This window comes from Gadus morhua, chromosome 12 (assembly GCF_902167405.1).
Source record: "Gadus morhua chromosome 12, gadMor3.0, whole genome shotgun sequence".
Lineage (NCBI taxonomy): Eukaryota > Metazoa > Chordata > Actinopteri > Gadiformes > Gadidae > Gadus > Gadus morhua.
The window spans coordinates 27457049-27475512 of record NC_044059.1 but is presented as its reverse complement, the minus strand read 5'-3'; the positions used below and the strand labels follow the sequence as shown (position 1 = coordinate 27475512).

At 44.0% G+C, this 18464-nt stretch overlaps 2 protein-coding genes and 1 pseudogene across 2 annotated transcripts; all 3 read right to left on the bottom strand.

The window, feature by feature from the left end:
- Positions 1-3277: 3277 nt before the first annotated feature.
- LOC115555071 (granzyme B-like) lies at positions 3278-4150 on the bottom strand (annotated as a pseudogene).
- Positions 4151-6920: 2770 nt separating this feature from the next.
- LOC115555070 (granzyme B(G,H)-like) lies at positions 6921-8292 on the bottom strand. Its single transcript, XM_030371740.1, has 5 exons — positions 8146-8292; positions 7802-7949; positions 7541-7670; positions 7164-7406; positions 6921-7082 (listed from the first exon to the last, which is right to left on the bottom strand). Exons 1-5 carry the CDS (start codon positions 8198-8200, stop codon positions 6921-6923), a joined length of 738 nt encoding a protein of 245 aa, XP_030227600.1. The 5' UTR covers positions 8201-8292.
- Positions 8293-16071: 7779 nt separating this feature from the next.
- Positions 16072-17956, bottom strand: LOC115556198 (granzyme B). The gene is made up of 6 exons (XM_030373348.1): positions 17928-17956; positions 17762-17833; positions 17405-17552; positions 17135-17276; positions 16716-16976; positions 16072-16346 (listed from the first exon to the last, which is right to left on the bottom strand). Exons 2-6 carry the CDS (start codon positions 17814-17816, stop codon positions 16185-16187), a joined length of 768 nt encoding a protein of 255 aa, XP_030229208.1. The 5' UTR covers positions 17817-17833; positions 17928-17956; the 3' UTR covers positions 16072-16184.
- Positions 17957-18464: the final 508 nt, after the last annotated feature.

The window sequence follows — 18464 nt, the reverse complement described above, 5'->3', positions numbered from 1 at the left end:
CAGAATGTAGACTGGGACTTTGGAGAACAAATTTCCCAAGTTCAACTGTCCTTCTGATCATGAATCTTTCTCTGAACTTTGTTTGATGCTCCAGCAACTCTAGGTGATTGGAATATATCACTGTGCCTCTGGAACACGTAAAGATGGAGCTTTTCCCGGATAATCCAGCAGATGGAGATGTTGGATAATGTTAAAGCGCGGCAGCAATGGTTTTGGGCTTCCACAGGCATGCATAGTCCAATGCAAACCGACTAGAGATGCGCGGTTGGCGGTTGCCACCGCGGACTCCGCGGTTAAACCGCGGATCGGGCGGGTGACGTGACAAAAAAAATAATATTTTAATTAAATTCGGGCGGTTGGCGGTTTAACCAACGAAATTCAAAAATATATACACATTGTTAAATGTCGTTACCTACTTCCAAGCAGAGATGGGAGTAAGTCCCATACATGCAAGTCTCAAGTCAGTCGCAAGTCTTAGCCCTCAAGTCTCAAGTAAGTCCAAGTCGTCAGTAAGGAGGATCAAGCAAGTCAAAGTCCAAGCACAGCTTTAGTCAAGCAGTCAAGTCAAGTCTCATCATCAAGTGAAGTCAAGTCAAGTCATTATCAAATTCGTTTTTTTCAAATGTCTGTATTTCATCAAACCTGTTTTTCAGTCATTTTTTTTAAATGTAAGAAGATAAGTTACGTAATGAATCAGCTTTTACATGAATGAATCTCAAACAGCTTTTTATGTGAGAGAGAGAGAGAGAGAGAGAGAGAGAGAGAGAGAGAGAGAGAGAGAGAGAGAGAGAGAGAGAGAGAGAGAGAGAGAGAGAGAGAGAGAGAGAGAGAGAGAGAGAGAGAGAGAGAGAGAGCGAGGTGAACATCAGAACATGTTCATCAGAACAACTGACAGTTGTGAGCCATTACATATGTCCATTACACTTGCAAAAAATCAAATTTGTCGAGACTTTTGCACTGAGTTGTGACCGATGGGGTCTTGGTGTGATGGCGCATAACACGTCGGACTCTCGTCTGAGACGAGAGTCCGACGTGTTATGCGCCATCACACCAACAGCAGAACGGTTATCCAAATAACAAGGAAGTGTACAACACTTGCGTTACAGTCCTGGAGCTCTATATCTAAATAATATCATATAATACATAGATATCTATATCATATAACATATTGTGTGCGCCTCCAGACGATATTATGAATCACAAACGACTTTGTCGGGTTCTGCGACGTCTCTGGTTCTTCCACTTTCACATCAACCTGAAGTCGACTGAACCGCGCGCTGCCTGCTGCCGGCTGCCCGCTGCCGGGCGATGGTGCCCTCGCGGCAACCGGCGGCATGTCGCAGTTCATGTACTTCAGCGAGTCAAACCAAAGTTCCTTTCCCCCAATTCCTTCTCAACCATGGCTCAGATAACCCCACGACAGTCTCGTTGTGGAAATACAAGACACGTCAAAGAACCGACAAGAAACACTTGCGTTACAGTGTGTGTATTATTCACGACACCACACACACACACACACACACGACACACACACACACACACACACACACACAACACACACACACACACCACACACACACACACACACCACACACACACACAACACCACACACACACACACACACACACACACGCACACAGCACACACACACACACACGTGGCTCTCGCACGGTCGAGTCTCATTGGCGGGCCACGTCTCTTGGCGGGCCAGGCAGAGTAAGGGAATGTCACGTTGCGTGGAAGAGGGCGGGTTGCCCAGGGTTGCAGGTCAGGAGCACTCGCGCACAATAAAACAAGTGTTCATCTAATTATATTTACAAGACTGCAATGACTTGGCAAGTCACATGACTCAAGTCAAGTCAAGTCACAAGTCCAGGAAGGGGCAAGTCAAAAGTCAAGTCAAGTCTTTCGTTAGTGTTGGTCAAAGCAAGTCACAAGTCGCAAAAACTGGCGACTCGAGTCGGACTCGAGTCAAGTCTTTGACTCGAGTCCCCCATCTCTGCTTCCAAGCACATTTTGAAGTAATCCAAATTCTCATCAGGCAGTAAATTGGCCTCTCTGTCTCTATCACACACACACACACACACACACACACACACACACACACACACGACACCACACACCACACACACACACACACACACACCACACACACACACACACACAAACACACACACAACACACACACACACCAACACACACACTAACGGAAGCAAAAAAGTTTAAATTAAGTGACGATCCGTCCCATGTCGCGTCTCCACAAACCTCAGTTATGAGACAGTAGATGAAACTGCCTGGGTTATTTTGTTTCGTATAAGTTATATTTTAAAAACAGCCAGTCATTGTAGCCTACCACTCGGGAATATGGAATTTTCAAAGGAGATGATGGAGTTATTTGACTGCAGAAGTGACATCAGGGGGCATTGGCAGGCACGAGATGTGCAGAACATTTAAACTTCTAGCTCAGTTACATCAACACCTAAGAAGAAGGTAAGAAAATAGTCGAAAACTTTGATTTGCAAGGCAAGCAGGCAGTGTTGGGCTTGTTACAGGTAGCCTATATAGCCTTCAATGCGGTGAAATTTCGAATTAATAGGCTCGAGTCGCGTTTTCCTTAAAAGGCTATCTTTCATTTTGCAAAAAAAAAAAAAAAACACACAGTAGGCTATATTACCATAGTAAAATGGTGTACCAAATTGCGTTTTATTACAATGATAAAAAAAGTGTAGGCTACTAGCCTATGGTAGGTCAGGTTTGCCGATGTGCTTGCTATTTTAGAGTTTCTCCCTGTGCATCGATCGTAGACAGACGTCACTTCACTGATAATATTCTGGGATAGGCTACAACATAGCCAATATGCTTTCAATACTAGGGACTTTATCCTTTAAATATCTTTGCGGCATTGGATCAGTCTCCTTTCAAGAACAGGCAAAGAACTTTCTAGCCTCGCGTCAGCAGCGCATACCTAAAAACAACAGGCGGATGGCGGGCGGGTGCGGTTTTGAAAATTGGTCAAAAAAATTGTTGCGGATGGATGGCGGGCGGATCAAGCGTTTTGTGATGGCGGTTTGCGGATGAAATAATAGCCCATCCGCGCATCTCTAAAACCGACCATTTAGCCGTTGTTGAAGTAGGTTGGTTTATTCTGACAACAAGATCCTTGCCTGAGATTATCTTTGCCCTGACTGAATGTATTGATATGGATTCGCATTACCATTTATTTGAGACTTTTTATTGGTGTTCTATGATGATGCTGAGTCAGAAAATAAAAGGGTCTGCTGCGGAGGGAACGTTTATTGAATATTGTTAAGAAAGCACTGCCTGATACAACTGGAATATAATGCAACGGTCTAACATCTTCAAACAATCTGCAAAACACAGCATTGCACATTTTGCTTGAATATATAAAAAATACACACTAATCAATATTGCATTTTCTCTTTGGTCATTAATCCACGGCAGAAACTTTATTATGTCAGTATAGACGTTAGGTACATTTGGGTAGTCACAGTTTTGGTCCAAGTTAAACGGACAATTCCACAGCCATCTTGTTTGCACACCAGAGGTCCTCCAGAGTCCCCCCTGTAAAAAATAAAACTAGTAATTCACATCATCGTTCAAACATTAGAGTGTGGCTAAGTCACGCCTACCTCATGCCTGGACCTCCGAAAAACGCACACGTATGAGGTCGGATAAATTGAATTTTTTTCGTTTTCAATCAGAACTCTGTGAAAGATATCTGGCAAAGATTCTGATTGAAATCGAAACCTTTAAAAATTAAGCTCTGTTTACTCCCATAGGCACTATACAATTTTCTGTTTCAGGTCCAGACGTGACGCATGAGGTGAGCTTGAATTATCCACTCAATAGCAAGATGAATTTAGTTAAAATATGATTACACATATGGGCGCTACCCGACAAGCACCTTTCTTTGTCGTATATCCACCTGCACAGATAATGTTTGCTGGAGAGAGAGTTTTGTTTAACCTTGCCCATTCAAGCTGACATTTTCCTCCGGTCAATGGTAGCCACATTGACCTCTCTGAGTTTATCAACAGTAGAGCCCCTGGTTTCGTTATATCCCCATCCGGCTACAAGGCATGGGGTGTTATTTTTGATCTTCGTATTCTTTTTTGGGAAGTTTAATTGGTTTCATTTTTGATGGTCTTGACAGCTAAAAACAAAACAAGCATTACATTTATTGATTTCAAGGGTACGGAAGAAAAAAATAGTACCAAAGATATTTATACCAAAGTATTTTGTATACATCTACCTATCCATACAAAGTAACTAATACAAGATTTTGGATAAAGTATAAAAGTTTGTTCTCACTTTTAGCATCATTATGTCATTCCCATTTGAAGGGTCCTTATAGTCTGCGTGTTTGCATTTTTTGACGTTGTATCTCATTGTTCTCTCGCGGAGGTCATTGGTTCCGAGAACTACTGTCACATTGGGTCTTCGTTCTGAATACAATCATGAAAGAAAGCCATTCCATTTATAAGACTTCTCAAAATGCAAATATTTTAATATTCCCCTCTTCATTTATTAACATCTTGCAGTTGTCCGATCATTTCTACATTTCACCCACTTGATGTCACAGTGGGCAGCAGTAAGAACAATGTCTTTTCTGATAAGAATCCGCCACAGAAATGTTTTCCCGTCGTTTTGCACAGATACCATGTACAGCAATGATTTTGGCGGGACTTCTTTTCCGTTAATAATTTTCCCTCCAAGTGCTTACAAATGAAAACAAAGCAAAGAGGTTAATGTTTTTCTGAGCAGAAAAATAAAGTTTATAATAATCATTTGATCATTACTGTATATACAGTATAGTTGTTAAAATGTTTCTTACCTCTTTGCACGGAACATGACAGTACATAAAGAGGAGTGTGCGTAAGGGAAACATCACGATGGCACTCAGCACGCTGAAAAGTGATGTGTCACAAAGGGGTTGAGATGCTCTTAATATATCCTAGATGTTAAACAAACATGTACGGCTTCTTGTGAAGATGACGTTGTACCTTACATATGGAGTCTAGCGGGAACATTGTGGTCATGCAAGATTTGCAAAGTAATGCCTGTAGACCACACTCAGCACACGTCCGCTCTGAACCACAGAGACCGTGATGCACCTTATCTGACTTACGTGTGGGTGTGAAAATTTCACATTTAGGATCTCACGTCTTCCTTTAATGAGACCACTGCATTGTTTCAGTTTGTTCCTTTAACTAATTCCGCTCAGTCAAATTCTTTATTATTTTTATCTACTGCAGATATTTACTCCACTTAACTAGAATGTGTCCCAAGAATAAAACAGACACATCCACAAATCAGGCATAGTCCATAGGCATCAATGCATTGCTAAATGTTGTCCCCTCTATTATGAGTTCAGCTCACCAGTTTCTACTCTTGAATTGTATATATTTGTGTCATGTTGATGTAGAGATAGCTTGAAATCTGAAACAAACCAAGCTTATACAATTTTATTATTGCCTCAATAAAAACAAAGCCTAGTGTCATTCTCTTGATTTTATTGCCAACATACCGAACAACTAGCCTGCCAAGAGCCAGCCCTACACAGTTCTAAACAGTTCCTTGTCCAAGGTCTGGGATTGGTCCTCGGTAGTGGCTCCTCATCGCAGGCAGCTGTTGTCTGAGGAGGCTCGTATCATATGACACGTGATGGAACATGACCAAGGGTCCTATGTGTCCTGGGTTTCCCATGGTCCAATGTTTCCTATGGTCCTATGTCCCCATGATATTTTTGTATTTCCACATGATGGAACATGACAAACGGCCCTTGTTCCCTGCGGTACTATGTCCCAATGATATATATGATACGTGATGTAACATGACAAAGGGTCTTATGTTTCCGAGTTGTGACTATTAAGAATAGTGGTATTGAGACAAGTTTCTCAAGTTTGCTTCATATGACATGGTCTATTGTCGGAACTGTTCAAATGTTTGAACTCCCTAAAAAGATAAAGTAAAAAAATTTAACTAATTTATAGTTGGTCATTAATGTTGACGATGTCACAAGCCCTTCCTTGTGATGGCTACGTTACCAGTGTGGTGAAGACCTATGCACCATGAGAAAAGAGTATCCTGCCATTAGTGACACAAAAGTACTCTGCCCCTAGTGACAAAAGAGTTATCTGCCATTAGTGACACAAAAGTACTCTGCCCTTCGTGACAGGAGTGACAAAAAAGTACTTTGCCCTTAGTAAGAAAAAGGGTATTCTGCCATTAGACTCGGCGATGCTCCATTCACAATGCCTAGCCTGAACTGAGAATATCCTTTAGCATTCATATTTCTTTCTTTCGCTGATAGCCAGCAGCCAAAGATCACCACAGAATGTAGACTGGGACTTTGGATAACATATTTCTCAAGTTCAACTGTCCATCTTTTCTTTTCCTTTTTCATTTCTCTGAACTTTATTTGATGCTCCACCAACTCTAGGTGATGGGAATATATGACTGTGGTTCTGGAACTCATAGAGATGGAGCTTTTTCCGGATACTCCAGCAGATGGAGATGTTGGATTATGTTAACGCACGGCAGCAATGGTTTTGGGCTTCCACAGGCATGCTGCAAAGTCCAATGCAAACCAACCCGCTCTGCCGTTGGTTGAGTGGGTTTTCTGACGATAAGATTCATACGTGAGATTATTTGAGCCTGAATGAAGTATTCATATTGAACGCATTAACTGTTTATTGGATGACTTTTTAATGGTATGATGATGCTGAGTCAGAAAAAAAAGACATTGCTGTGGAGGACGTTTATTGAATATTGTTAAGAAGCACTGCCTGATACAACTAGAATATAATGCAACTATATAGCCTACGGTCTACAATTTCAAACAATCTAAAAAAAAACACAGCATTGCACATTTAGCTTGAATATATAATAATACACGCTAAGCAATCTTGCACTTTGCTTTGGGATCATTAATCCATGGCAGAAACTTTGTTATGTCAGTGTAGACATTCGGTAGATCTGGGTAGTCACAGGTATCGCCGGTATATGATACTATTCCAACAGCCATCGTCTTGCATACAAGAGGTCCACCGGAATCCCCCTGAAAAAATCAAAACCACAAAGTAATTCACCCAAAGAATCTATTAGCAAAGTGGACTCATGCTAAATGGAATTTACATACCTGGCAAAAACCTTTATTCGTTTCGTATCCACCAGCACAGATAGTTTTGGCTGGGAGAGTTTTCCATTTCCGCTGACAAGTCCTCCGGTCAATAGTAGCCACTTCGACCTTCATAAGTTTATCAACTCTAGGGCCCCCACTTTTGATACAACCCCATCCGGCTACAAGGCATTGGGTGTTATTTTTTATCTTAATTTGGTCATCCTGAAGTTGAATTGGTTCTATTTGTGATGGTCTTGACAGCTAAAAACCAACAAACAAGCATTACAATTATTCATTTCAATGGTACAGACAATTTTTTTTCCCCCAAATCGACCTATCTACAGAAAATAACAAATATATGATGTTGGATAAAAGTAGAAAAAGTATGTTCTCACTTTGAGCATCATTATGTCATTCCCAGTATCATGGTTTTTATAGTCAGCGTGTTTGCATTTTTCAACGTTGTATCTCATAGTTTTCTTGACCTTGCGTAGATCATTCGTTCCCAGAACAACTGTCAACTCCCTGATAAAAAAAAAAGTATCAAATTATTAGTATCTTGGATACACATACTTTCCCATACAAATATGTGTGATTCAAATATTTCCCTCCAATCATTGATTGCATACGTCGAAACATTTCTACATTTCACCTACTTTTTGTCACAGTGGGCAGCAGTAAGTACAATGTCCTTTTTAATTAGAAATCCGCCACAGATGTGTTCCCCATTGTGTTGCACTGAAGCCATGTACGGCAATGAATTTGGCGGGACCTCTCTCCCGTTAATAATTGTACCTCCAAGTGCTTATACGGAAAAACAAAAACAATTTGTCATTAAAATTGGTAAGCCAGAAAATAAACCAAATATAGATTTCATAATTTGTACCAAATTCTGTTAATTATTGTATTTATTAAAAACATTAATTAAGTCATTTGACGGTCAAAAATACAATCTAATACTTATGAAAGAATGATTCACATTGTTATAAAATATTCTTACCTTGTTGCGCTGAACATGCCAGCACAATAAAGAGGAGTTTGTGTAAGCGATTCATCACGAAGGCACACAACAGTGTCAGGATGTCGAGATGCTCTTGGAATACCCCAGATATGGACCTTTGCTCAACGTTAGACGAAGAAGGTATTTTATATGAACCTTCTAGACTGTAGGAAGTCTGCGTGAGTTTCACTTCCTTCCACTTCAAACTACACCTCCTACCTCATATTAATTACCCTTATGATGATTCATGACAATCTCGGGCTCTCAGGATAGATAACACCTGGTAGAACCTAGCTAGATGCCTACAGGGTACAACGTTTGTCTTGTAACCATTACCCGATGCGGGTGTCCTACATGCGGGCCCTTTGTGGCCCTCACAGCCCCAGGCATGTGGAGTATGCCCAACAGGTGGGGCTCGCCTAGTCAGGACCGCATACCTGCGGCATGGCATGGCTAGGATTTAGCGCTAATGTGGCGCGTGTGCCACTCAGCAGACATGTCTCATGTCCAGCCAGTGGGTTTCAGACGTGGCCGCTAATCCACTCATGAGAAGGCCTCAGCTTGACGCTGCCAAGACATCCAGGGACTCCCAGAGACTGACACCTGATTCAGATGCAGGACATGAACATGGACATGTTCATCAAGACATGCTGGTGGTTTGGTTCCATGGGAGGCTTTTATTGTTTCTTTCAATGGAAGTTAGCTGCTCCTCGTCATTGGTGATTCAAATTACAGACTTCTCTGGGATTTTATCTCATCTAATCTATGCGTGCGCACACACACACACACACACACACACCAACACACACACACACACACACACACACACACACACACACACACCACACACACACACACAGTTTAATACCTTCATTTGGATCGTACCAAGTGGGGAGGTACAAATGATCCAAACATTAATGGAAGCATTGCTGGACTAAGCAGGTTTGATCAAACAGAGAATGCCTTATGCCTATAAACAAACTATTTTTCATCATGGATAGACCATTGCATCTTCTTCTCCAGGTTGCTAAACTGCCTTATTGTGGCAGAGATGGAGCAGTACTTTGCAAGTCTTTTTGCATTGGTTTGGTCAGTCCACAGCATTGTAGCCCACACACACACACTACACACACACACACACACACACACACACACACACACACACACACACACACACACACACACACACACACACACACACACACACACACACAGTGTGTGCGCACACACACACACACACACACACACACACACACACACACACACACACACACACACACAAACACACACACACACGCAGACACACACACACACACACACACACACACAAACAACACACACACACACACACACACACACACACACACACACACCAACACACACACACACACACACGTGTGCACCAAAAGCATGCACACTCACCACCTCTTGTGATGAGAAAAGGATTGTGTGTGTGAATTTTCAAGACATTGTACACCTTGTGTGCGACATGCCTTTAACGTACAGGGTTGTGGTTCGGAAACAAATACATTTGTTTTCTCACACTAAGAAGTGTATTTCCTTGCAAACACACCAACAAACCCACACGTGTACGTGGACGCAAACACAAACACGCACCCCACAATAAGAGCGCAAGGGAGCTAGATGGCGGGCCAAACATGGATAACACACTAATAAACTCACAACCCACACGCACACCTAAGTCTAGGAGAGCTTAAAAGTCCTCAAGAGGACTCTTAACTCAGTAAGACCTATTCACAAAGAATCGTAAATGCCTGCGAGACGAAATGGTAGGGTATTAAACTTGTTGTGGAGTTAATCGCGATGCAATAACATCCCCGACTACAGGAATAATCCGATCAGTCCCGAAATAAATGTTTGGCCACACTACGTTATTTAAGCAACAGGGGAAATGCAACTTTGCAATGCCGACGATTTAAATATATCGCAACCATCAGTCAGCCGTGCCATAAACTTTCCTTTTGACATTCAACAATTACACAGGATCAAAGCCAACTTCATGGCAATTGCAGGTATGCCCGGTGTGGTTCGGTGCTATTGACGGGACGCACATAAAAATAATTGCGCATCAAAAGACGAGGACGTGTTCGTCAATAGGAAGAAAGTGCATTCCATCAACACGCAGGTTGTTTTTGATGCAAATTTATTTAACATAGCCTAATGGAAGATGTTGCAAAGTTGCCCTGGAGCTTCAGCTACACATGATTCGCTGCATTTTAATGGAGAGCGGTCTGAGGCAGCTTTTTGAGATGTACCAGTTGGGTGTCACTTGCTGGGTGACAGTGACTATCGATGCAAAGACGTGGCTCTAGACACCCTACCTCAATCCACATCCTGGAGCACAGTTAGTATAACATGTAAGGATTACGCAGATTACGCTTAGTCCTATGGCGTAAAACACATCGTATTGGCTCTTTGGCGCCTTTTATTTGTTGAATCCATATTTATTATTGTTTACTGATTTCTTCCATCTCTTCCATCCCCTCTCTTCATCCCATGGGCCCACCACCTGTGGGAAGACCCGTTGGGGTCGGGTGCGCAGCCACATGGGTGGCAGCGAAGGTCAGGGGTCTCGACGGACCAGACCCGGGGGGGGGGGGCGGTGCAGAAGCTGGCTCTGGGGACGTGGAACGTCACCTCGCTGTGGGGAAAGGAACCGGAGCTTGTGAGGGAGGTGGACGCGCTCTCAGTTAGATCTGGTGGGGCGTACCTCCACGCACAGTCTCAGCTCTGGTACCGTACTCCTGGATAAGGGTTGGACTCTATTCTTCTCCGGAGTTGCCAAGGGCGTGAGGCGCCGGGCGGGTGTGGGGAGTACTCATAAATCCCACGGCTGAGCGCCGCGGTGTTGGAGTTTACCCCCGGTAGACGAGAGGGTCGCCTCCCTGCGCCTAAGGGTTGTAGGGGGGAAAACTCTGACTGTTGTTTTGTGCGTATGCACCAAACAGCAGCTCAGAGTACTCGGCCTTCTTGGAGACCCTGAATGGAGTCCTGTATGGGGCTCCAGTAGGGGACTCCGTAGTTCTGCTGGGTGACTTCAACGCCCACGTGGGCAACGATGGAGACACCTGGAGAGGCGTGGTGGGGAGGAACGGCCTCCCTGATCTAAACCCGAGCGGGGTCGTTTGTTATTGGACTTCTGTGCTAGTCATGGATTATCCATAACAAACACCATGTTCGAACATAAGGGTGCTCATAAGTGTACCTGGTACCAGAGTACCCTAGGCCGAAGATCAATGATCGATTTTGTGATCGTGTCATCTGATCTGAGGCTGCATGTTTTGGGACACTCGGGTAAAGAGAGGGGCGGAACTGTCAACCGACCACCATCTGGTTGTGAGTTGGATCAGGGAATGGGGGAAATTTCCGGATAGACCTGGTAAGCCCAAACGAGTAGTGCGGGTGAACTGGAACGTCTGGAGGAGGCCCCCGTCCTAGGTATCTTCAACTCACACCTCCGGCTGAGTTTTTCTGGCATTCCTGTGGAGGTTGGGTCATTGAGCCGGAGTGGGCGGTGTTCAAAGCCTCCATTGCTGAAGCTGCGGTGGCTAGCTGTGGCCTCAGGGTCTTAGGCTCCTCAAGGGGCGGTAACCCTCGGACACCGTGGTGGACACCGTGGTCAGGGAAGCCGTCCGATTGAAGAAGGAGGCCTTCCGGGATATGATATCCTGGAGGACTCCTGACTCGGTTGCAGGGTACCGACAGGCCCGAAGGGCTGCAGCTGCTGCCGTGTCGGAGGCTAAGCAGCGGGTGTGGGAGAAGTTCGGAGAGGCCATGGAGAAGGACTTTCGGACGGCACCAAAGTGTTTCTGGAAGACTATCTGGCACACTCAGGAGGGGGAAACGGGGAACCATCCAAGCTGTGTACAGTAAGGATGGGACTCTGTTGACCTCAACTGAGGAGGTCATCGGACGTTGGAAGGAACACTTTGAGGAACTCCTGAATCCGAATAACACGCCCTCTATGTTGGAGGCAGAGCTCGAGGCTGATGGTGTTTCGTCGTCAATTTCCCTGGTGGAGGTCACTGAGGTAGTCAAACATCTCCGCAGTGGCAAAGCCCCAGGGATTGATAGGATCCAGCCAGAAATGCTAAGGCTCTGGGTGTGGAGGGGCCGTCATGGTTGACACGCCTATTCAACATCGCGTGGGAGTCGGGTACAGTGCCAAAGGAGTGGCAAACCGGGGTGGTGGTTCCCCTGTTCAAAAAAGGGGGACCAGAGAGTGTGTGTCAATTACCGGGGTACAGCCTCCCTGGTAAAAGTCTACTCCAAGGTGCTGGAAAGGAGGGTTCGGCTGATCGTCGAACCTCAGATTGAAGAGGAACAATGCGGTTTTCGCCCCGGAAGTGGAACTACTGACCAGCTCTTCACTCTCGCAAGGATCCTGGAGGGGGCCTGGGAGTATGCCCATCCGGTCCACATGTGTTTTGTGGATCTGGAGAAGGCGTATGACCGGGTCCCCAGGGAGAAACTGTGGGAGGTGCTGCGGGAGTATGGGGTAAGGGGGTCTATCCTCAGGGCCATCCAATCTCTGTACTCCCAAAGCGAGAGCTGTGTTCGCGTCCTCGGCTGCCAGTCAGTTTCGTTCTCAGTGGGTGCTGGTCTCCGCCAGGGCTGCGCCTTGTCACCAATCCTGTTTGTGATATACATGGACAGGATATCGAGGCGTAGTCGTGGTGGGGAGGGGTTGCAGTTCGGTGATGATGTGGTCCTCATTGGATCATCGGCCTGTGACCTTCAGCACTCACTGGTTCGGCTGGTGGCCGAGTGTGAAGCGGCTGGGATGAGGATCAGCACCGCTAAATCTGAGGCCATGACTCTTAGCAGGAAACCGGTGGATTGCTTATTCCGGGTAGGAAATGAGTCCTTAGCCCAAGTGAAGGAGTTCAAGTACCTCGGGGTCTTGTTCGCGAGTGAGGGTACTATGGAGCGTGAGATTGGCCGGAGAATCGGAGCAGCGGGGGCGGTATTGCGTTCGCTTTACCGCACCGTTGTTACGAAAAGAGAGCTGAACCGCAAGGCAAAGCTCTCGATCTACCGGTCGATCTTCGTTCCTATCCTCACCTATGGTCATGAGGGTTGGGTGATGACCGAAAGGACGAGATTGCGGGTACAAGCGGCCGAGATGAGTTTTCTCAGAAGGGTGGCTGGCGTCTCCCTTAGGGATAGGGTGAGAAGATCAGCCGTCTGTGAGGAACTCGGATTAGAGCCGCTGCTCCTTTACTTAGAAAGGAGTCAGCTGAGGTGGTTCGGGCATCTGGTAAGGATGCCACTGGGGCGCCTTCCTTGGGAGGTGTTTCAGGCACGTCCAGTGGGGAGGAGTCCTTGGGGAAGACCCAGGACTAGGTGGAGAGATTATATCTCAACACTGGCCTGGAAACGCCTCGGGATCCCCCCGTCAGAGCTGGTCAATGTGGCCCGGGAAAAGGAAGTCTGGGGCCCCTTGCTTGAGCTGCTCCCCCCGCGACCCGACCCCGGATAAGCGGACGAAGATGAGATGAGATGTAAATGTTAATGAGTTAGTAGTGCGCTGTAGGAGCCACTGTAGCTACTGGTCGGGGCAGCTTTTGCTTCTCAAACACGAGCATGTGGACTAAGCAGGACGTGAGTCCTGGAGCCTGTCAGCCAACGAAACATAAAGTGTGAGGTGGGCAGGTGCTGCTCCGCTTGGCCCCACCATGTTTCCTCCCTGTTTGTTTTTATAAATCTAGACGGCTGGGAAAGATGTGTCAACGTGAAAAATTGGCGTTCAAGCTCAAATTAATATGTTTGTGAATTAATGTTAAGTGTTAAGTCTCTAGTCAGGTCAACAGTGAACCACTATTGATCATAAACGACTTAGAATTGACTTTAACTGCACCATTTAGATAAGCAGGCATAGTGTGTGTGTGTGTGTGTGGTGTGTGTGTGTGTGTGTGTGTGTGTGTGTGTGTGTGTGTGTGTGTGTGTGTGTGTCAGGCTCCACCACGAGAACTGGTCGTTTAAATCATTAGTTTCATCTGATATGGAAATTGAATGCCTGATGTGTACATTACGTCAAACGCCAGATGTCATAGGCTCAGCATCACCTTGTGCAACTCACAGGAATCCCACTCCGACTTAGTTTGAGTGGAAAATGATAGTAAACCGAAGTCGGCCTCTATTTTCCAAAACAACAAACCACACATCTGCTTTTTTTGGCCTGCGACCTTCTCCCTCTCTCTTCTGCTCTGTCGGTTTAAGACGGGCCTCCTAACCTGAGTGAGATCATCTAATTTCAGCCAGAGACACGAAAGAAAGGCAAACAAATGAGGAGTTGAAACAAAAAACTCCAAAGAACGAGAGAGAGAGAGAGAGAGATAAACATACAGAGATAGTAAAGGAAAAAAATAAAGCTATGCACAAACATATACATTATAATATGTACATTTTGGAATAATGCAGATTACTGTTGCACTATTGTTTATTTCCCAACTAGCTTGCTAGTCCTAGCTCCTGCCCTAGCTCCGGCTTGTGGTAGCCTGCTCTCCCTTTTACCTGCACGCACTCCAGCTTAATGGCCTTCAGGCCTGCCTCGTTAACTGGAGGAAGTCCATGTATGGCCTGGGGGTGGAGCCAGCAGGTAGCCAGACCTACCCCTCCCCTCACTCCTCCCTGGCTTCTGCCACAATATATTCTTATAAAAGCTTCTTAGGTTTTTGCACTGAACATGCCAGCACAATCAGTGGCGATCCTTTTATACTGCTCGTGGCGCCCCCCATGTGATTTGCCGCCCCCCACAAATATGCCGACCCGGGCGTCTGCCCGGGTCGCCCGTGCCTAAAACCGCCACTGAGCACAATGAAGAAGAGTGTGTAAGGGAAACATCACGATGGCACACAGCAGGCGGAAACGTGATGCGTCACAAGGTGGTTGAGATGCTCTTGATATAACCTAGATGTTAACATATACGGCCTCTTGTGAAGATGATGTTGACCTTACAGATGGCGGGAAAATTGTGGTCATGCAAGTTTGGCAAAGTAATGCCTGTAGACCACACTCAGCAACACGTCCGCTCTGAACCACAGAGACCGTGATGCACCTTATCTGACTTACGCGTCGGTGTGAAGATCTCACACTTAGGTTATCATGTCTTCCTTTGAAAGAGTCCGCTGCATTGTTTCAGTTTGGTTCCTTTAACTAATTCCACTCAGTCTTATTCTTTATCTGTTACAGCTGAACTTGCTATATGTATCCTTTACTACTGCAGCTATTTAATCCATTTAACTAGAGAGTAATCTGCCAATAGTGATAAAAGAATATTCTGCCATTAGACTCTGGACGCTCCATACACACCGCCTGATGGGAAACTATAATTTAATTCATAGCATTCATACGTTCGTGTTTCGCTGATTGCCAGCAGCCAAAGATCACCACTTAATGTAGGCTAGGACTTTGGATAACATATTTCCCAAGTTCAACTGTCCATCTCTTCTGAAATCTTTCTCTGTCGTGAATCAAACTTTATTTGATGCTTCACCAGGTGATTGGAATGTGTCAGTATGGTTCTACCCACAATGTGTTTCGAATGTGCATGATAGTTTATTTTTGTAACATGCATGTGAAAATATAAAAAGAGGGTTATTGGGAATTGGAACACAAAGGCCAGTGCACTTTTTGGACAGTCCAGCAGATGGAGGTGTTGGAGAGGGGAAACGTAGAGTTTCGAGGCGTCTATATATTTTTTGGCTTAAACAATGTTCCATTGTGCCTACGTAGTCTAATACAACTCAGCACCAACTTGCTCGTTAAGCTTGACTTCATTGTCTCTTTTTTTTAGATAAATTGTGTATGGTAATCAAAACCCTGTCTCAACCATTAGATTCTTCGTACCATCTGTGACCATAGCGTAATTCCATAATAACAAGTTGAATCAGAAAACACAAATGTTTGCTATGAATGAATGGTGTTTATTTTTCATGTTCAGAAAGGCCTACTTATCTCTACTAGATAGAAAATAGAAACAGTGGATATAACATTTTCCTTAATGCATACACACATCAAATCTGACATCGTTTTTTGGGGTAATCAATCCATGCAACAAACTTGGATATGTCAGTATAGATGTTAGGTACATTTGGGTATAAGCAGTTTCCGCGTAGGTTAAACGATACAATTCCAACAGCCATCTTGTTGCACACCAGAGGTCCTCCAGAGTCCCCCTGTAAAAGAAAAAAAAAATAATTTACTCATTGATGCAAATCTTAGAGCGTGGCTAAGTCACGCCCACCTCATGCGTCACGCCTGGACCTCAGAAACGCTAGTATGAGTCCGATAAATTGGAGCTTCGTTTTCAGTCTGATTCTCCGTTGAAGGTTTCAAAGATTCTGATTGAAATCGAAAGTTTTAAAATTAAGCTCTGTTAACTCCCATAGGCACTAAATTTTTCCGTTTCATTGACTCCCACATATAGGCGCTATACATTTTTCCGTCTCAGGTCCAGACGTGACGCATTAAGTGGGCGTGAATTATCCAATCAATAGCAAAGATGAATTTGTGATAAAATATGTTTAGATCAATTTTGGGCCTACCTGACAAGCACCTTTCTTTGTCCCATATCCACCTGCACAGATAATGTTTGCTGGGAGAACATAGTCTTTTTTAGCTTTTGCCCATTCCCGCTGACAAGTCCTCCGGTCAATAGTAGCCACATCGACCTCTCTAAGTTTAGCAACTTTACGCCCCTGACTTTTGATTTTACCCCATCCGGCTACAAGGCATGTGGTGTTCTTCTTGATCTTCATCTTCTTATTTGGAAGTTTAATTGGTTTTATTTTCGATGGTCTTGACAGCTAAAAAAAATTAAAACATTACAATTATTGATTTCAAGGGTAGGATGGAAAAGAAAAGCATAAAACATTTCGTTTTACAAGCAAAATATTTGGTATACATCTACCTATCGACACAATATAACAAATATAAGATAAAAAGCAGAAAAGTATGTTCTCACTTTGAGCATCGTTATGTCACTCGCCAATGAAGTGTTGTTAAAGTCTGCGTGTTCGCATTTTTTGACGTTGTATCTCATTGTTCTTTCGTTGATATTGCTGAGGTCATGGGTTCCGAGAACTACCGTCAGATTGGACCTCTTCCTGAATACAGTCATGAAAGCAGCCATTCATATTATTATCTAAAAAATGCAAATATTTGAATATTCCCCAACTGCCATTATACAGGCCTACATCTTGCAGTTGTCCGATCATTTATACATTTAACCTACTCAATGAAACAGTGGGCAGCAGTAAGTACAATGTCCTTCTTGATTAGAAATCCGCCACAGAAATGTTTCCCGTTGTTTTGCACAGAAGCCATGAACTGCAATGAATTTGGTGGGACTTCTTTTCCTTCAATAATTTCCCCTCCAAGTGCTTAAAATGAAAACAAAGCAAAGAGTTAATGTTTTTTCTAAGGCAGAAAATAATGCACAGAAACTATGCACAAATATACATTATAATATGAACAATATATTTGGGGATAATGTTGCACTATTGGCAATTTCCCAATCAATAATACTACACAATACGTGTATTATCTATTTGATCACTACTGTATACATATTGTTTTAAAATGTTCTTACCTTTTTGCACTGAACATGCCAGCACAATAAAGAGGAGTGTGTGTAAGCGAAACATCTCGATGGCAATTAGCACTGAAAAGGGATGTGTCACAATCAGGTTGAGATGCTCTTAATATAACCAAGATGTTAACATACAGCTTCTTGTAAAGATGACGTTGGACCTTACAGATGACGGGAACATTGTGTTCATGCGAGTTTTGCACAGTAATGCCTGTAGACCACACTCAGCAACACGTCCGCTCTGAACCACAGAGACCGTGATGCACCTTATCTGACTCACGTGTCGGTGAAGATCTCACATTTAGGTTCTCATGTCTTCCTTTGAAAGAGTCCGCTGCATTGTTTCAGTTTGGTTCCTTTAACTAATTCCACTCTCTAATTATTTATCTGTTACATCTAAACCTGCACTATATAACTTTTTCTACTGCAGATATTTACTCCATTTAACTAGAAAGTGTCCCAAGAATAAAACAGACACATCCACAAGTCAGGCATACTCATATAGGCATCAATGCATTCCTAAATGTTGTCCCCTTCTATTATGAGTTCAGCTCACCAGTTTTTACGGTTCAATTGAATATGTTTGTATCATGTTGATGTTAGAGATAGTTTGAAATCTGAACAAACCAAGCTTATAAAATGTTATTATTGCCTCAATAAAAACCAAGCCTAGTGTCATTCTCTTGATTTTATTGCCAACATA

Bases quoted from the DNA above. Each gene is read 5' to 3' on its own strand.
- LOC115555070 (XM_030371740.1), bottom strand. From the start codon at position 8,200: ATGAATCGCTTACACAAACTCCTCTTTATTGTGCTGGCATGTTCAGCG. The intron at 7,950-8,145 runs GTAAGAATATTT...TTTCCGTATAAG, and splicing joins GGCATGTTCAGCGCAACAAG to CACTTGGAGGTACAATTATT. The intron at 7,671-7,801 runs GTAGGTGAAATG...TTTTTTTATCAG, and splicing joins GCTGCCCACTGTGACAAAAA to GGAGTTGACAGTTGTTCTGG.
- LOC115556198 (XM_030373348.1), bottom strand. From the start codon at position 17,816: ATGTTTCGCTTACACACACTCCTCTTTATTGTGCTGGCATGTTCAGTG. The intron at 17,277-17,404 runs GTAGGTTAAATG...GACTGTATTCAG, and splicing joins GCTGCCCACTGTTTCATTGA to GAAGAGGTCCAATCTGACGG. The intron at 16,977-17,134 runs GTGAGAACATAC...AATTTTTTTTAG, and splicing joins GTGACATAACGATGCTCAAA to CTGTCAAGACCATCGAAAAT.